Source organism: Rana temporaria, chromosome 3 (assembly GCF_905171775.1).
Source record: "Rana temporaria chromosome 3, aRanTem1.1, whole genome shotgun sequence".
NCBI classification, from domain to species: domain Eukaryota; kingdom Metazoa; phylum Chordata; class Amphibia; order Anura; family Ranidae; genus Rana; species Rana temporaria.
Genome location: NC_053491.1, coordinates 451,290,703 through 451,310,785, shown reverse-complemented (window position 1 = coordinate 451,310,785; position 20,083 = coordinate 451,290,703). Strand labels below are relative to the sequence as shown.

Here is a 20,083-nt window from a genome sequence, read left to right as displayed (position 1 = left end):
TGCATCAGGGAACAGAAGCCGGCGGTTTTCACGTAGTTTACGTTGGACGTGTGTCTGGATGGGCGTAGATTACGTTCATGGCGCATGCAGTGATCCGGCGTATCTTAGGTAGTTGTTCCGACGTGGTTATGAGAATGCGCGCGGGGATGCGTCCACGACACGACGCATGCGCAGTTCGTTCAACGTACTTGTCTGGCTCTCAAACCATCATTTGCACGGGGTCACGCCTCATTTGCATGGCTTTGCATGGGGCAAGCCCACTTCCACATACGCCGGCCTGCGCCTTCGAAATCTACGCCACGCCGACGCAGCTTTGGGAGCACTGGCTTCCTGAATTCCATGCTTGCCTCTCTGCGCTGCGTCAGCGTAGCGTACATTGAGATGCGCTACGGCGGCATGAATGTGCACACTGTCTGTGAATCCGGGCCTAAGTGTTTTATTCTAAAGTAGCAACAATTACCTCAATACAGAAGATAAACAGCATGTATAGTACCGATGAAAAAAGCAGCATGCTGTGGGCTTGTGCAATACTGGTAGGTAGTGGTTAGGCATGTGTAATGTCGTCACTTCTAAGTCACTCCCTTAAAGGGGTTGTAAAGGTTTGTTTTTTATTTTCTAAATAGGTTCCTTTAAGCTAGTGCATTGTTGGTTCACTTACCTTTTCCTTCAATTTCCCTTCTAAATGTTTTTTTCTTTGTCTGAATTTCTGACTTCCTGTTTCTCCTCAGTAAGCTTTATTTAGAGAATAAAAAACAAACCTTTACAACCCCTTTACGGTGCAAAGCACATGGAGTATATTTTAAAGCGGGAGTTCACCCATTTATTAAATTTTTTTTTTTCTCCCCTTAGATTCCTGCTCGTTCGGTCTAGGGGAATCGGCTATTTATATTAAAATATGTGCAGTACTTACCCGTTTTCGAGCTGCATCTTCTTCCGTCGCTTCCGGGTATGGGTCTTCGGGAGCGGGCGTTCCTTCTTGATTGACAGTCTTCCGAGAGGCTTCCGACGGTCGCATCCATCGCGTCACTCGTTGCCGAAAGAAGCCGAACGTCGGTGCGGCTCTATACTGCGCCTGCGCACCGACGTTCGGCTTCTTTCGGAAAATCGTGACGCGATGGATGCGACCGTCGGAAGCCTCTCCGAAGACTGTCAATCAAGAAGGAACGCCCAGTCCCGCAGCCCATACCCGGAAGCGGCGGAGAGGATGCATCTCGTAAACGGGTAAGTACTGCACATATTTTAAAACAAATAGCCGATTCCCCTAGAGAAAACGAGCAGGAATCTAAGGGGGAAAAGTGCCCTCTAAGGGTGAACCCCCGCTTTAAGCTACTTTACATGTTTGTTTGTTTTTTGTATTTACCTGTCACCAGTACCAGGGTGGTAAAACCATGGCTCAATTGCCTATTTTTATCCCTCCAAGTACCCCCCAGCTCCAGGTGGGAGAAAGGGGTCCTACATGGTCCCTGAAAAGTCAAATTGTTTGCAATGTCATAATGATTTCATAAAGTCATTTTGTTGATGTGTTTTTGAGAATTGTTAATTGCTTTGATTTGATTTCTGCCTCTCAAGGAATACTAACAGACAATTCTTTCTTCTTTGATTTATCGTCGCCTATCAGAGAAATCTCACAGAATTCCTTGTTGCGGTCCAAGTGGACACAATGTTGCAGTTATACTCCAGCCTGTTATGTGAGAGGAGGATCCTGATTACATCCAGCAAACTCAGTACAGTAAGTCTTGCCAACTCCACCACCCCCTCAAATTCTCCTCACCTTTGACACCTGACTTCTCTGTATATCTGGATTTATGGCCAAATAGGCTTAAAGGGGTTGTAAACGACCGCCGCATGTACATATACGTCTGCAAAATGGCACGGACAGGCAGAACGACGTGCCCGCGCGTCGCTGCCTAGACGTGGGTCGGGGGTCCCGATCCCCCCCCCCCCCCCCCCCAGTACATGCGGCGGTCGGAAATCGTCGGGGAGCGATCCGGGATGAGGGGGCGGCTATTCGTTTCTAGCCGCCCCCTCGCGATCGCTCCCCGGAGCTGAAGAACGGGGAGAGCCGTATGTAAACACGGCTTCCCCATGCTTCACTGTGGCGGCTGCATTGACCGTGTCATCCCTTTTATAGGAAGACACAATCGATGAAGTCAGACCTACAGCCACACCCCCCTACAGTTGTAAACACACACTAGGTGAACCCTAACTCCTACAGCGCCCCCTGTGGTTAACTCCCAAACTGCAACTGTCATTTTCACAATAAACAATGCAATTTAAATGCATTTTTTGCTGTGAAAATGACAATGGTCCCAAAAAATGTGTCAAAATTGTCCGAAGTGTCCGCCATAATTTCGCAGTCACGAAAAAAATCGCTGATCGCCGCCATTAGTAGTAAAAAAAAAAAAATTTATAAAAATGCAATAAAACTATCCCCTATTTTGTAAACGCTATACATTTTGCGCAAACCAACCGATAAACGCTTGTTGCGATTTTTTTTACCAAAAATATGTAGAAGAATACGTATCGGCCTAAACTGAGGAAAAAAATGTTTTTTTATATATTTTTGGGGGATATTTATTATAGAAAAAAGTAGAAAATATAGCATTTTTTTCAAAATTGTCGCTCTATTTTTGTTTATAGCACAAAAAATAAAAACCGCAGAGGTGATCAAATACCACCAAAAGAAAGCTCTTTTTGTGGGAAGAAAAGGACGCAGATTTTGTTTCGGTACAACATTGCATGACCGCGCAATTACCAGTTAAAGCAGCGCAGTGCCAAATTGTAAAAATACCTCTGGGCATTTAGCTGCATATTGGTCCGGGGCTTAAGTGGTTAAATAACAAACATGTCATACTTACCTCCACTGTGCAGTTCGTTTTGCACAGAGTGGCCCCGACCTACCTCTTCTGGGGTCCCTCAGCGGCTCTGGTGGCTCCTCCCCGCATCGAGTGTCCGTGTTGGAGAAGCGCTCTCCTTGGTGAACACCCATGCGCAGTGCCGATCCTGACCTCCCTGGGGCCCTAAGCAAAATTACATGTCACATTAAAGTTGAAAAGTGGGGGGGGGGGGGGTCTGAAGAAAATGACATCTTACATTAAAGTGAGAAGCAGGGGGTGCTGATTTCTTCCCTTTTCTCCCATGTAGCCAGCGAGTTGAGAAGTGGGGCGAGGAGCTGATAATGACTTCTCACCAGGCGGGGCCTCTAGTAATTTGGGGGGCCCTCCGCAGCTTTACGGGGCCCTAAGCGGCTTGCATAGTGAGCCTATAGGGCGGATAGGCCCTGCCTGCATCTGTGTCCATTCACACATAATGCAGGACTCGGTCCTCCCCCCTGACGCTGTGTCATTGGATTTGATTGACAGCATACATTTAAAAAATACATTTAAAAAATGCTAATTGTGGTTGGAACCCCACTTTAATCTATAGCATTTGTATCAGGGCTCAAGTTCTGCGGGAACGCGTGGGAACGGAGTTCCTGCACTTTTTTCCCAGCGGGAACTCAGTTCCCTTTGCATGCCTAGAGCAGCCTCAAGCAGCTGAGCCGCCCAAGCCAATTCTTCACTAAGCGGTGATGCCCAGCTCGAGTCACTGTCAGGGGCAGGCGAACCTTAGTAATCCTTTATGTTACTGGCCACTTCCTGAATATGGATTCATCAGGTAGTGTGCGGGTATTCTGTCACTTCCTCGATGCCGCAATGTCTCCTGGGAGCTTTTGTCATTGTTCCCAGGAGACATTGCGGAGGTCTGCCGCGAGTTATCTCGGGATTTAGAAAGAACTTGCGGTTTAGTAATTATGCATATGAGCGTATCATTTTTGTTTTTTTTGGTGGGGGAGTGGATCTTGGGTGGGAGTTCCCACACTTTTTTCCCCAGGACTTGACCCCTGATTTGTATCATGTGTTTTTTCTTGTTTTTTTTTTTTATTGACATTCTGTCTCTATCATTTAAAATGCACCTATGATAAAAAAAATTATAGACCCTTCATTCCTTTGTAAGTGGGCAAACCTACAAAATCTGCAGGGGAGCAAATAATTATTTTCCACACTGTAGAAACTCTCTGTAGACTTTCAGACCCTAGGTGATGCCTGAACAAAGATGGCTTAATACCTCTAAAGAGCTAAAGGCAGATGACAGCATTGTGAAGGGGAGTGCTGTGATCTCTGTGTAATACCGGGAGGTGTTAAATGTCTACAGTACTTAGCACCCATGTATGTGTAGCATGAACAAGCCATCAGATGATAGATCCACCTTAATCTGTGTGTTCTTCTCTCTCCCTGACAGCTGACAGCCTGTGTCCACGCCTCTGCAGCCCTCCTGTATCCCATGTACTGGCAGCACATCTATATCCCTACACTACCTCCACATCTACTGGACTACTGCGGGTCTGTCATTCTGTCTGTCACACTGTCCATCCGTCTGTCTATGGTTAAGATTAAAGTGATATTAGGCACTTCCAGAAGCTGATTTAATCACTTACTGAGTATGCAGCTTGTTTATCTTTAAATCCTTGCCTATGTTTCAGTTAAAGTGGTTCTTATGCCGCGTACACACAACGTTTTTAATGTCATGGAAAAAACGAAGTTTTTCTCAATGTGATTCTAGTCAAGCCTGCCTTGCACACACACAATCGTGAAAAAAATTATCTAGCAAACGCGGTGACGTACAACACGTACGACGGCACTACTGTATAAAGGGGAAGTTCCATTTGAATGGCGCCACTCTTTGGGCTTGATTATGCAAATTTCCCTTCTCATAACTTGCTTCTGCGCATGCGCGTTTTTTTCCTTGTCATTAAAGCCTACACACGACCATTTTTCACGACGTGAAAAACGTAGAGAAAAAATAGAGCATGTTCTAAATTTTTAATTCACATTTTTCACGTCGTAAAAAAAATGCTCTGGAGCCCACACACGATAATTTTCAATGACCAATTAAAAAAATTGCATTTTTCTCATCATGAAAAACAGTCGTGTGTACGCGGCATTAGGCTTTATGCATTTTTAGTGCTTTTTGCATTTTTCAGATTTGCACTAAAGCCCATTTATCATGGTTTCCTATAGAACATGTAAATCTGCAAAAAGCATTAAAAATGCATAGGTGTTGTGACAGATCTAGCCGGGACAGAGGCTTTTGGAGAGGACTGAATGCTAGCCTCTTTCCTTCTGATTATGGGCCCTGGATTTTAAGGGAATAGTACTCTTTGCAAGGTGTATGACTTGGGACCTTGAAGTAATGTTACTTTGGATTCAAGTCCATGTCCTCCCAAAACACAAAAATATGCCATATTATAAATAGTGATTGCTTCATAATGTTGGGGCTCATAGAAGACGCTGATGTCATCTACTCCAGCCACCTGTCTGTCTGTTGTCTGCTATAATGTGTTTATTGTAAATAAGGCTAGTGTGGGCTCTAAGAGTATTTCACCCATTGTTGTTTGTGTTAATTAACTCTGCTATTGTGTGAAGGTTTTCTGTGTTCCTATTCATGATAATGTTGTGTCTTCTGAGCTAAAAGACGGCAAGTCTGTCCTAAAGGTCATGTCTCTGAGTCGCCTAGGCTGTCTAAAGGATTAGATAATTAGCTCATGTTAATTAGGTTTCTGGTTACAGTTTGCATTGTCATCCCTGTGTATATATTTTTGTGAGATCTCAAATAAAAGGCTATTCCTGATGTACTCCAAGACTGGTGTTGTCTGGTGACTGGGTGGGTTAAAGAGTCTTGGATATTGCTGGTTCTGGACAACGGAAGCATTGACGGCGGACTTAGTCTTGGGTTTGTCCCAGGTGTGAATCCAGCCTTATGCAGGTTTCAGTTTGCATATTCCAGGTGCATTTTACATTTTTCAATACACGCTTTTGATCCATTGCAGTCTATGGAGCCATAAAAAAACTGAAAAAAGTCCCTAGACCTTTCCATAAAATGCACATATGTGAACTACATCCATAGGAAACCATGTTAAATGGACTGTAGTCAGGGATGAGCCCCCCCCCCCGTTCGGTTCGCACCAGAACCTGCGAACAGACCAAAAGTTTGTGTGAACTTTAGAACCCCATTGAAGTCTATGGGACTCGAACGTTTGAAATCTAAAGTGCTAATTTTAAAGGCTAATATGCAAGTTATTGTCCTAAAAAGTGTTTGTGGGCCTGGGTCCTGCCCCAGGGGACATGTATCAATGCAAAAAAAAGTTTTAAAAACGTCAGTTTTTTCGGGAGCAGTGATTTTAAATGACTTTTTGCCCTGGTTCACACTGGGTACGATTTGGAACGATTTGAGATGAGATTTGATATGTCAAATCGCATCTCAAATCGGCGGCAATTGTCGGCAATGGCACTGTCCTAATCAGTGCGACGCCGCATCTGCGATTTAAAAAAGTAGTTCCTGTACTACTTTTTGCGATTTCGGGCCGCGATTTACATTAAATTGCAGCCGAAATCGCGGCAAAATCGCGGCAAAATCGTGGCCGCGAAATTGCGGTAAAATCGCGCATTTTACCGCGATTTTGAATTCGCAGCAGTGTGAACCTAGGCTAAATCCTTCAGAAATGACACTTTGTGCAGGGACAGTTCTAAGCACGGGAAACAAGCGCTGCTTCACAGACATACTTTACACAACCCCTAGGTACGAAATTTAAAGGAATATTTCACTTTTATTGTTTCACTTTAAGCATTATTAAAATCACTGCTCCCGAAAAAACGGACATATTTTTAAAACTTTTTTTGCATTGATACATGTCCCCTGGGGCAGGACCCAGGTCCCCAAACACTTTTTATGACAATAACTTGCATATAAGCCTTTAAAATTAGCACTTTAGATTTCTCCCATAGACTTTTCCAGGGTGTTCTGCGGCTTTTCGAATTTGCCGCGAACACCACAAATTGTTCGCTGTTCGGCGAACAGGCAATGTTCGAGTCGAACATAAGTTCGACTCAAACTCAAAACTCATCCCTAACTGTAGTGTGTTCAGCAAAATTGAAAAATGCACTAAAAAATGCATAGGTGTGAACCAGACCTAAAGCCTCAAGGTTTTTGGCATTCTATGCATTAAGGTAAAAAACCTCCTCTGTCAGTGTCACAGAATCCCCCTCTCATCCCCCTTATATGTACCTGAACCCCACTGAGATCAAATACTGTGCATGAGAGCCATTGGCTCAACTCCAGTGACGCGGGAGCAGGGAAAGGGGCAGATTCCCGCTGTCTGCGTCAATTGGGGACACCAGCAGGAGAGGAGGGGCCACCCTGTGCAATTCTATTCTATTGCTCAGAGCAGGTAAGTATAGACATGTTTGTTATTCTTAAAAGAAAAAAAAATCCTTTAACAACCACTTTAAGCTGGTGCCATGACTGATGCACCAGGATTCCTGTTTCAGGGTAGCTCCTCTCTCTTGCAGCGTCTTATGGAGCCACCCTTGCATGCAGGGACTAGAGTTTTTTCTCTGTACACTGTGTGCCTGAATAGAAACACACAGCCCTGTAGCCTAGGGTGGCAAGGCACCCCCCTGCTCCCTCTTTATCCTCTTTTCTCCAAGTTAACAGAGTAGCTGGAGACTGCACTGTTCACCAAAAAACGTCACTGCCGGTTTTTAACTTACAATGCCGGCGCCTGCACCCAAAGCCAATTGCTGGATCCCTGGAAAGGTAAATGTCCTTTAATTAAGAGTGAGACCATACAGTCATAAATATTGGGACATCAACACAATTCTAATCTTTTTGGCTTTATACACCACCACAATGGATTTGAAATTAAACAAACAAGATGTGCTTTAACTGCAGATTTTCGGGGGCGTGGCCAGGCAGCCGATGTAACCGGACGCACTCTCAGCTCTCTCCGTCGAATCTCCTGACATCCATCCTGCACGTTGCCCGTCCTGCCTGGTCTTGGTGCCCAAGTGCTGCGGAACAGTGCCCTGATCATCCCGGTGCCCTCCGTTCCTAGATCCGAAGAGGATGTCGGCAGCTAGGAAGCAAAACGCAAACCGAGCTGCAGACAGCATGGCAAGCCAAGATGGCGCGCAGGCCTCCCGCACAGCCAAGGAGAAGCACAGGGATGGAGCGGAGAGACTCTTCTCCAGAGTACTGGCTGCAGATCCCAGCGCTCTCCCGGAGAGACAGAGCGAGCTGGCCGGGGGAACATCTGATACGGACGATACTGTCCCTCTGGAGGATGGCGGAGGCCCGGAATTCCTATGGAGCGCCGTGAGTACTCCTAATAGCAACCCCACTAGGCCGCAGTCTCTCCCCAGCCCTGCTTCTGATAGTGAGCCCTCACTTAGAGACATTTTTGCGGCCATTACCACGTGCAATACCTCCCTAGCTGCCCTGACTGCTGACATTAAAGGGGTTAAGGCGGAAATAACATTTTTGAGGCAAGATGCACAAAAATTGAGGGAGAGAACCTCTGCTGCAGAGGGCAGGATAAGCTCCATTGAGGATGACATGGCCCCCATGCAAAGAGATCTCTCATATAATAACCATCTCCTCACTCAACACTCATCCCGATTAGAGGAATTAGAGAACAGAATGAGAAGGAATAACGTGAGATTGGTTGGTCTGCCTGAAAGAGCTGAAGGAAAGGACCCTGTTGAGTTTATTGAAAATTGGCTGGTGACTGCTTTTGGCAAAGAAGCTTTCACTCCATTATTCTCAGTTGAGAGAGCACACAGAGTGCCTTCCCGGCCTCTGCCACCGGGGGCCCCTCCAAGACCCTTTCTATTTAAACTGCTCCATTATAAAGATAGGGATGCTATACTGCGCAATGCCAGGCTTAAACCTGAAGCCATGAAGATTGATAATGCTAAAATCTCCTGCTTTCCTGATTTCTCTGCTGAGCTACAAAAGCAACGTGCAAAGTTTATAGACATTAAACGTCGCCTCAGAGCTCTAGATGTAAAGTATGCTATGCTGTACCCCTCTAAGCTAAGGGTGGAAGCTCTAGGCTCCGTTCACTTTTTTGACCTTCCGTCTTCGGCTGCACAGTGGCTGGACAGAGAGGAACGCTCAATCCGTGATGGTCGCATCCAACGCCGCGCTCAACAGGACGGGTAATACACTGATTTAATTATCGCTGACAACTACCTGTTTGTTCCTATTCCAAGGCGGAGAAGCTGCTGATGTTTAATCCACATTTTACCAATTGGGCTACTTTGTTTTAGCTGCTGAGAAGTTTGAACGCTTTGGTGCACTTCCACTGTTGCCCCCATGTGGATCTGGCTGCGGCCCCACCTTGCCTACGAGCACATAAGTTTGGCCATGTTGGCCTGTGGTTATATGACTTTGTTTTTTCTTCTACTATCCCTTCATCTTCTGAGCAACCTCGCTGGAGGACCACCTCGATTCGTCGTGTTCCACTCACGTCCTGAACTTGCCCCCCCTCCTGTAACTACCTCAACTGTGTATTGCACATTGCTCTTTGTCTCATCCCTACTACTGATGTCGCACCTTCCTACCCCGATACATATCTCTTGCGTCTGCCGGAGATCGGATGCCTATTTCCTCCTTGCCGGTCTGATCTACCATCCTTATACTCAATATGATAGTATTGTTATTACCATGCATGTTTTACCTGTTTCTAAACTACAATGGCTGCACTGACTAGATTTGTGTCTTGGAATGTGAGGGGTTTAAACAACCCGGTTAAGCGCCTGGCCGTGCTCCGTACGGTCAAGCGGATAGCTGCTGATATTATTTGTCTGCAGGAGACTCACCTCCCCCCGACCTCCACGCCCCAATTTGCGGTAAGGCAATTTAGCCACCAATTTCATTCTACCTTCTCAGTGTACTCGAGGGGGGTGAGTATCCTGGTCAAGCAGGGCGCGCAATTTACGGTCCTGAAAACACAAATTGACCCCGATGGGAGGTATATCTTTATTTTATGCTGTATACACGGTACTAAATGCATTTTGGCTGGAATATATATTCCTCCTCCTTTTTCATCTAGTGTATTGAAGGTATTGACAGATTTCATGGCCCGCTTTACGGGAATACCTGTATTAGTGATCGGTGATTTTAATAACTGTCTAGACAATACTAGGGATAGAATGTCTGCACAAGGAGAAGTGGGAGTACGGGGAGGGAGCGGGCCTACTTCGTTTGCCCGCTTACTAACGGAAATGGGCCTCACAGATGTCTGGAGGGCTCATAACCCGGAGGCCAGGGTTTACTCATGTCAATCGGCCTCTATTGGATGCCTGTCCAGAATTGACCTTGGTTTAGGGAATGATCTGCTCCTACCAATGTTAGAGTCCTCCCAGTACCACCCCAGGCAGGTCTCGGACCACTCCCCATTGTCAATAGACATCAGGTGTGGAGCCCGCAGGGGTAATACCCTTTGGAAGCTCAACCCCTTCTGGCTATCGCTTATTCCAGATCCAGACCCTATCCCGGAACTACTCACAAATTTCCTTGAACGAAATTTGAACACGGCAACATTGGACGTGATATGGGACACGATTAAAGCCTTCCTCAGAGGCCAATTTATTAGGGAAATTTCCAAGGTTAAAACGTCCACAAAGAAGTGGGAGATGTCGGTGCTGGAGGAGGTGGGATCCTCTGAAGCCAGATACATAGCTGACCCCACGGACGATAATAGACGTTCGTGGCTAGCGACACAAACCTTACTTAAAGACCTATCCATGCAGTTAGCTGAAAATAAACGTTTCTTCCTACAGCAGAGCCACTTTGAAGAGGGTGAAAACACAGGTCACATGTTAGCACTACTAGCTAGATCACAACAATCCTCCTCTCACATTACGTCGATCACGAATCACGCGGGGACTCCGTGTCACTCAACTAAGGAAGTTATAGAGGCCTTCAAACTTTTTTTTCAGGAAGTATATTCTTCCAAAGTTAACCCCACCCAGGCCGAGATTCACTCGTTTTTGGACAAATACCCCATTCCATCTTTGTCTGCTTCGGATGTTGCCCTGCTCAATGCTCCTTTAACTGAGGAGGAATTGCTAGAAGCACTGGCACACTCGAAAAATGGTCGAGCCCCGGGGGCTGACGGGTTACCATCTGAAGTGTACAAAAGATATGCTACCCAACTCCTCCCTACTCTTCTTAAAGTCTATAACCATGCACTTGAAACGGGTTTCCTCCCCCCATCTATGAATGAGGCCCTTGTGGTGGTCCTGTTGAAACCCGGTAAGGAACCCTTGTCACCGGATTCCTATAGGCCGATCTCACTTCTGACATGTGATGTCAAGCTGTTGGCCAGGGCTCTGGCTAGCAGGTTGGCTAAATGCATACAAAAAGTGATTCACAGAGATCAGTCGGGGTTTATCCCGACGAGGTCAACTTCGCAGAACTTGCGCAGACTCTTCTTAAACTTGCAAATCCCCCCGGACAATGTAGGAAATAGGGCGGTCCTATCGTTGGACGCCGCCAAGGCGTTCGACAGTGTAGAATGGCCCTATCTCTGGGAAGTCCTGAGTCGATTTGGGGTGGGCTCCACGTTTTTGAAGTGGGTTCAGCTGTTGTATAGTTCCCCGTCGGCGAGAATGCGCGTCAACGGGGAAGTATCGGAACCCTTCCATCTTGCTAGGGGCACCCGGCAGGGGTGCCCTCTGTCGCCCCTGTTGTTCGCCCTGGCTCTCGAACCACTGGCCATACATATCAGGCATATGCAGGAAATAGTGGGGTTTCAGAGAGGACCTAGGAAAGATGTGGTTTCCCTTTATGCGGATGACACTCTAATATACTTGGGAGATACAGACAGCTCTTTAAAAAATGTTATGAACCTAATTGCTGGCTTCGGTCGGCTCTCGGGTTTCTCTATTAATTGGAATAAATCGGTTCTTATGCCCTTAGATCCCCTGCCGGGTCCATTGCCTGACTGCGCAAGGGACATTGCTGTGGTGGATGAATTTCGTTATTTGGGCATACAGGTCACACCACTCCCGCTTCAATACCTAGACAGGAATCTATCTCCATTGCTACAAAAACTCCGCCTAAAATGCTCAGCCTGGAGGAAATTGCCACTGTCCGTGACTGGTAGAGTCAATCTAATTAAGATGGTTTGGGCGCCTCAACTCCTGTACATCTTTCACAACTCTCCAATTTGGATTGCCCATAGATGGTTTACTCGGATAGACTCTCAGTTTAGGGAACTAATCTGGGGGGGAAAAGTGGCTCGTATTAGTCTACACTCACTGCAGCTTACAAAAGATCAGGGGGGCCTAGCGGTCCCACACTCGAGGTCCTATTTTATAGCCTCACAGCTCCAGCATCTTGGTAATTGGGCTGTGGTTGATGACTCGGATCCGATTAGGTCATTGATAGTCCCAATAGATTCGGCACTCCCGGCACTGGTGTATCTGGAGGCTGGTCTTACCCAGTTCCCTGATACTCTTCCCACGATATCTCTATTGAACACTCTATGGAAATATGTGAGAAACACTTTTAAACTTAAAGCGATCTGCCAGTTCACTCCAATTTGGAGAAATAAATATTTAGGGGAGCTCTTTACACTGAAGGGCTTCGGCCCATGGGAGAGGCTCGGGATACATTATGTTATCCAGTTGTTCTCTGGCACTGTCTTTAAAACTTTTGCGGCCATGAAAGAGGACTTTGGGTTACATAACACCCAATTCTATCAATACCTACAGTTGAGACACGCAGTACAGTGTGAGGGTAGACTCTCCCCACTGGTTGTGGCAGCGCACCCTCTGATGAGAGATGTGCTCTCCACGGAGGACAGGGCAGGTATGATTTCACGGGTATATGCAAGACTGCTCCAACACACTCATGATGCCAGTAAACTTCCCTGCAGACGTGGGTGGGAGCGTGACTTGGGACCTATAGATGGGGAAATCTGGGAGTTGTGTCTGACATCCGCCCCCTTAGTCTCAGTCTCTGCATCTCAAAGACTATCACATTTATATTTACTACATAGGGTGTACAGGACCCCAGCCAGGCTACACAAATGGGGCTTTAGGGACACCCCCTTGTGCCCAAAATGCACTGCACAAACTGGTGATCTGCTACACATGATGTGGAAGTGCCCCAAGTTATTCCGGTATTGGAAATTCGTTCTGGATACTATAGCTCAGGTGTTTCAGATACCAGTTATTACTGATCCAGTGGTTTGCCTCCTTGGTGCCTTGGAACTACCTGACCTTCCCCCAAATGGCCATACCGCAGTGCTACGATTGCTTTATCTCGCCCGCAAAGAGATAGCTAAACTATGGATAACCCCTAGGGTACCGACAGGCACACAATGGGTGACACAGGTCAACAGTATTTTAATACGCGAAAAGTTAACATACCAACATCGGGGTGCATTAAAGAAATTTTATTCAATGTGGCAGCCATGGCTAGATGTACCGGGACTAGGCCCCTTGCAGTTGGTGAGGGACAGATTATTGCAGGGATAAAATGCCTTTGTTTCAGGGTGTGGGAATGCGACTGCGCTGTGAATGAGAGAGAGAGTGGGGCATGCTACACCACTCATTGGTGAACCCAAAAAGATGTTGAGAACTTAATGGTGGTCCACAGTTCTTTTTTCTTTTTCTTTTCCCTTCTTCTTTCTTATCTTTTTCTTCCCTTTTCTTTCTTTCTCACTCTTTTTCACTACCTGTCTCCCCTCCTCCCTTTTCTCTCAACCTTAGTTTGTGAAACTTTCTCTCACCTCCTGAGATTGCAGTCGGATGCTTCTGTGCACAGTCAGACTACATTTACCAGGGTAATAATGCATACTGCATGTAGTATTGTAAAGTGTAACACTTTCTTATAACTGCCTTGTTTACGTTTATGTTGGCAGGCATGCCATTAGAGTACATTGGTGTTAGACCGAAACTTGATATACGCTGATATAAGATTGTATCCTGACCCTTGTTTTTTCCCCTGTATACTGCAAATGATACTTACCTGCCTGTGTGCAACCATGTGATTGTATCTCTATTTTTTCTATAATAAACTTGTTTTTGATTTAACTGCAGATTTTCAGCTTTAATTTCAGGGTATTTACATCAACATCAGGTGAACGGTGTAGGAATTACAACAGTTTGTATATGTGCCTCCCACTTTTTAAGGGACCAAAAGTAATGGGACAGATTAACAATCATAAATCAAACTTTCACTTTTTAATACTTGGTTGCAAATCCTTTGCAGTTACTTACAGCCTGAAGTCTGGAATGCATAGACATCACCAGACGCTGGGTTTCATCCCTGGTGATGCTCTGCCAGGCCTCTACTGCAACTGTCTTCCATTCCTGCTTGTTCTTGGGGCATTTTCCCTTCCGTTTTGTGTTCAGCAAGTGAAATGCATGCTCAATCAGATTCAGGTCAGGTGATTGACTTGGCCATTGCATAACATTCCACTTCTTTCCCTTAAAAAACTCTTTGGTTGCTTTCGCAGTATGCTTCGGGTCATTGTCCATCTGCACTGTGAAGTGCCGTCCAATGAGTTCTGAAGCATTTGGCTGATTCTGAGCAGATAATAATATTGCCCGAAACACTTCAGAATTCATCCTGCTGCTTTTGTCAGCAGTCACATCATCAATAAATATAAGAGAACCAGTTCCATTGGCAGCCGTACATGCCCACGCCATGACACTACCACCACCATGCTTTACTGATGAGGTGGTATGCTTTGGATCATGAGCAGTTCCTTTCCTTCTCCATACTCTTCTCTTCCCATCACTCTGGTGCAAGTTGATCTTGGTCTCATCTGTCCATAGGATGTTGTTCCAGAACTATGAAGGCTTTTTTAGATGTTGTTTGGCAAACTCTAATCTGGCCTTTCTGTTTTTGAGGCTCACCAATGGTTTACATCTTGTGGTGAACCCTCTGTATTCACTCTGGTGAAGTCTTCTCTTGGTTGTTGACTTTGACACACATACACCTACCTCCTGGAGAGTGTTCTTGATCTGGCCAACTGTTGTGAAGGGTTTTTTCTTCACCAGGAAAATAATTCTTCGTTCATTCACCACAGTTGTTTTCTGTGGTCTTCCGGGTCTTTTGGCGTTGCTGAGCTCACCGATGCATTCTTTCTTTTTAAGGATGTTCCAAACAGTTGATTTGGTTACACCTAATGTTTTTGCCATGTCTCTGATGGGTTTTTTTTTTCAGCCTAATGATGGCTTGCTTCACTGATAGTGATAGCTCTTCAGATCTCATATTGAGGGTTGACAGCAACAGATTCCAAATGCAAATAGCACACTTGAAATGAACTCTGGACCTTTTATCTGCTACTTGTAAATGGTATAATTAGGGAATAACACACACCAAGCCATGTAACAGCTGAGCAGCCAATTGTCCCATTACTTTTGGTCCCTTAAAAAGTAGGAGGCACATATACAAACTGTTGTAATTGCTACACAGTTCACTTGATTTGTATGTAAATACTCTGAATTTAATGCTGAAAGTCTGCAGTTAAAGCACATATTGTTTGTTTAATTTCAAATTGTGGTGGTGTATAGAGCCAAAGATATTAGAATTGTGTTGATGTCCCAATATTTATGGACTTGACTGTATGTCTCTACTATGATAGAATGGTGGGTAAAGTCTGAAATAAATGTAATTCAATTTTCTTTTCACTTTAAAGTGGAAGTAAACCCATTGATTTAACAGTTTAAAAAAACAGTTAAATTTCCGGCACATGCCAGGAATGTAACGGTCACATTGGCTGTTCTGTCAACCAAATTGTCAAGCCATCCAAATGTGTCATAACTGATCACATGTGCAGCATCATGGCAGTTGAAGATCAAACAAAGGCCAAGATGGCCGCTTCCTTAGCTGAAAACGATAGGAGGGTTTAGTTCCACTTTAAGTTGAGCTGCAATACCATTTATCACATGCAGGGGTGCTGTTGGCATGAAAACACAAAAGTCAGACTGAAAGCAGAATTAGACTCTGATGTTTCTCTTTAACAATAACAGTTTGCATGCTTTGTCAGTACAAGTTTCTTTTAAAATGTCTCAAAATATAATAGCTATATATCTCTTGTTCTATCTTAGGGCACCAATGCCTTATCTGATCGGTGTACACAGCAGTCTGATGGAGGTCAGTGGATCTAAATTGCCTTAAAAACTGTTAACTTGGAAGTGGTATTTGTTAAACAAAAGTGAGATTTAAAGTGCCAGTTTAACCAAAAAATATATTTTAGTCATAGGTGGAGCCTGTTTGAGTAAATCAGCATCTGACTTGCTGTATTTTCCAACAGTGTGCTCTCCCATCCATAATTCTCAAGTCTCTTCTTGTCTACCTGGGCGTTTTTTGTGTCTGAGCTCCTCCTGTTACATTATTCTTAAAGCGGGGGTTCACCCTAAAAAAAAATTCTAACATTACATTCAAAAACTACCCACCCCGTCGCATAAGGAGCGCCACGAGTTGCCGAAAGAAGCCGAACGTCGAGTCGGCGATATACGACGCCTGCGCACCGACGTTCGCTGAAAGATGGAAGAAAGTAAATAGAAGATAATAGTCAATACGACAATAGTAAAACCAGATAATAGAATTTACTAAGTCCTATATCAGCAGAACATATACACGGGTTATCATCTGGATTTACTACTGGCAAGCTGGCTTTTCGCTTCTATAGACTTTTATTGCAACACCATTTAGGAAGTCTGGGCTGTATGGTTTGATACATTGCTAAATAGAAGAAAGTGTCAAGTGGGCTAACTCTCCGTTATCTAGCAAACTCTGAAATAACAGATTTGTCAGAACTGCTCTTCTGTGTGACACTCTTGAGGTATGTAATATGAAAGCCTTGATCAGTGATGGCGAACCTTAGCACCTCAGATGTTTTGGAACTACATTTCCCATGATGCTCATACACTCTGCGGTGTAGTTGAGTCTCATGGGAAATGTAGTTCCAAAACATCTGGGGTGCCAAGGTTCGCCATTACTGGCCTAGATTAAAGAACCATGTCAGACTGGTAATTCAGGTAGAGGTGGAATCTGGTGGGTTACATCATGTAAGGCCATCTTACACCTGTGATGGACTCAAAAAAAATGAGATCTTCCACCCATCACACTTGGTAGTTGTATAATTGAAAATATATTTGCCATACTTCACCAAGAAAATGTCCCTGGATTAGGTAGAGACAGAGTTGTTCCTATTGTTTGTGGCAGTTGGGAAGTTCAAAAGCTATTGGGAGGCAGTGGGGGAGATTTAATAAAACTGGTGCAGCTCTGCATAGAAACCAATCAGCTTCCAGTTTTTATTGTCTAATCATAATTGAACAAGCTGAAGTTAGAAGCTGATTGGCTACCATGCACAGCTCCACCAGATTCTGAGTGCTTCTGTTTTAGTAAATCTCCCCCAGTGAGTGGGTAATATAATAAGCAGGTATTTGTTTTATTTGGTGGACTAGCCATCAAATTTGTATATTTCCTAACCTGTCTTTGCTCTACAGCAAGTCAATGTCGGAGCTTTGGAAGATGTAGTCATATTTAATATGGACACAAACTGCCTAGAGACTCCATTCCAAGACCTGGACATTCTGCCGTCACACGTGGTAGGAACAGAAATTAATCAAAAGAAATTCTTTAGCTTGAAAATAAACTTAAATTTGAATGAAAAAAAAAAAGAAATTCTTTAGCTATATTCAAAAGTTAAAACGCTGTCCTCCTCAAAAAGAAAGTGGTTAAGACTCACTTATTCCAATGGTCCCACCACCAAACTCTTTTGTGTTGAACAACAAAGCTGTCAGAAACCTACCAGGGCTACTGTATGATTGCCATGTCCACCTTGTGCACTTGCTGTTCCTTCTGTCTTCCCAGGTCCTGATTTCCACCTGTTTCTGCGTTTGTACCCTTTCCTTTGTCCTCTCTGTCTGTTATTCCTAGTCAAGTTGCCCATTTAAACATTTAGTTAGCTAGTCTTAATCCTGATTTCTTGTATCTTGTTTTCACTTGCTATCTTGTTCCTCGACTTCCTAGTTTCCTAGTTATAGTCTAGTTCTTTTTCACATATTTTTCATTCTGATCCATATTCTGTTTCGCTCCTGGTCTGTTCTCATTTTGTCTTGATCCTGTTACCTGCCTTTGACTGTCATATAACTGATCTTGCTATTCAGACTTCTGACCTGTTGGATTCTTGGATTTGACCTCTTGCTTCACCTGACTTTGCTAGAACACTCCCTGCCCTGACCTTTGTATTGTTTTTGACCTTGGTCAACCCTTGAGATTTGGCCCCCGACAACGAACTTAGCTACTCACTTTGACAACTCCACAGTCCTGAGCTCACATTTGCTAGGGAATGTCCTCCTATGAGGGTCTGATTATCTATCACCCAAGTACCAGCATTGCATTTAAAACATTCTTGAACATTGGCTGCTAAAGGTTGAACCTGCCACAACTATGACCTTAACAGAGACCTGACCCTCAAAGAAGCTTACACAAACTCCTTCTGCATCTCAAGATCTCATCTCTGGCCAACTCCAGGCCCACAAAATCTTTCCGGTTGCAGAATTGTTTCTATAATACAACATTTATGAAATAGTTACTCATGATAATTAGGCCACCATTGCAAAAGCCGGTGCTTAGAACTAAACAGGTGCAGTTAAGTTGGCAAATCAATATTTTATCATCTATACAAAGTAAAATGTATTTGTTTGAGTGATTTTTTAAAGAGAAACATTCTATTAAAAATATTATTTAGGACACTAGTGATGGAAAAAATAGGCATTACCATGTGCCAGGTGCACAGATGTAGTTTCTAATGTCCTTTTCAGGACCCTGGGGCAGAAACCTATGGCAGTTTAATATGCAAAGCGTAACTGGGAAACAGAGTCAAGAACTGGCCCACACAGAACTGCCTCCTGCTCCTGTTGGTTGTTTAGCCTGCCTATCATTTCTGAAGACCAATAGTTAGGTTGGAAGAGGTGAATCTGTGCTTATATAGTTATATACAGCCCTCAAAATTTCCACTCGCCTACTAGCATTTGGCGAGTGGATTTAAGCTGGGGGCGAGTGATGACAGGGCTGCATGACCAATCTCCCTCCAATCTGTGCCTACACTTGGAGTCCCGATGAGATTGGCGGCCGAAGAGGAAAGGTGCATGCTCAGGAAAAATAGTCTGGTGAGCCGCGCACAGGCAGAGTAGTACACAGGTGCTCTACTTACAATTCTCATTAAGCCATGGGACCTCTCTGAGCCTGCCCCCCTCCCCCGGGCCCCGAGCAATGTAGCTGGAGAGCAGAAAGTAATGAGTGAGGTGGAGGATTGCAAAAATTACCACTCCGGTGCAGCGCTCACTGAAAGTTGCCCTGACATGAGAGTGGCAGCCTTCTAGTTTGTGCAGTTTTCTTCTCCTTGTGCTCTATGTAAGTGTCCAACAGTTTAGCCTGAGCACTGTGAGCAGACTGGTCTCAATGTGTGCTGTGCGCTGTCAGTGTGCGCTGTGCTATGGTGTCAATGGCTGTGCAGTTGTGTGGATCTCAGCGCTGGATTGTACTCCCTCCCGCTGTGCTGCAGCTCCTCTCCTCTCTGCCAGCCTGAATAAAAGGGGGAAGTGGGGACATGCAATCGTGGAGCCGCACACACAGGCTCCTGATGATGAGATGAATGGGAGAGAGAGAGAGAGAGAGAGAGAGAGGATGGATGTGAGTTGCAGAGGAGACAGCAAGAGAATGGGGAAGAGGCCCAGTTCTAGTGCCCTGTCCCTCTGGTCTGCCCCCAGTGCCCTGTCCCTCTGGTCTGCACCCAGTGCCCTGTCCCATTTTGTTAAAGTTGTTGTTGTTGGTAATATTTAATTTTGTAACTTGATTCTGCATAAAACATTGTCATTCCATGAGATAATCTACGAGGGCGTGTTTACGAGTGCAATTAGGCACAGGGCAGTGTATGAATTAGGTGGGGCTACTGGTGGCGAGTAACTCTTGAGGCCTGGCTAGTAGCTCAGGACTTGAAATTTTGAGCCCTGGTTATATAGTTAGGTCAGATTGAAAAAAGACACATAACTATCAAGTTTTACCAAAAGGCAAAATAAATAAATAAAAATTGGCATCCACAGAACCCTAAACCTGAATTTGATATAGATGAGGGCAAACAACTCCTACAAAGCATGGTCCAATATGCTCCATTAAAAAAATCTTTCCTAATACCAAAAGGCGGTAGGATAATCCTGTGTAGGGATGA

At 44.8% G+C, this 20,083-nt stretch overlaps 1 protein-coding gene across 2 annotated transcripts in view; it reads left to right on the top strand.

Moving 5' to 3' along the window:
* Positions 1-20,083, top strand: part of DENND1C (DENN domain containing 1C) — a 110,963-nt gene that overhangs the window by 53,361 nt on the left and 37,519 nt on the right. For both annotated transcript variants that reach the window (XM_040346650.1, XM_040346649.1), the window contains exons 9-12: positions 1,619-1,729; positions 4,282-4,382; positions 15,954-15,999; positions 17,358-17,459. In XM_040346650.1, the coding sequence (XP_040202584.1) occupies positions 1,619-1,729; positions 4,282-4,382; positions 15,954-15,999; positions 17,358-17,459 (360 nt within the window). The remainder of the gene's footprint in view (positions 1-1,618; positions 1,730-4,281; positions 4,383-15,953; positions 16,000-17,357; positions 17,460-20,083) is intronic.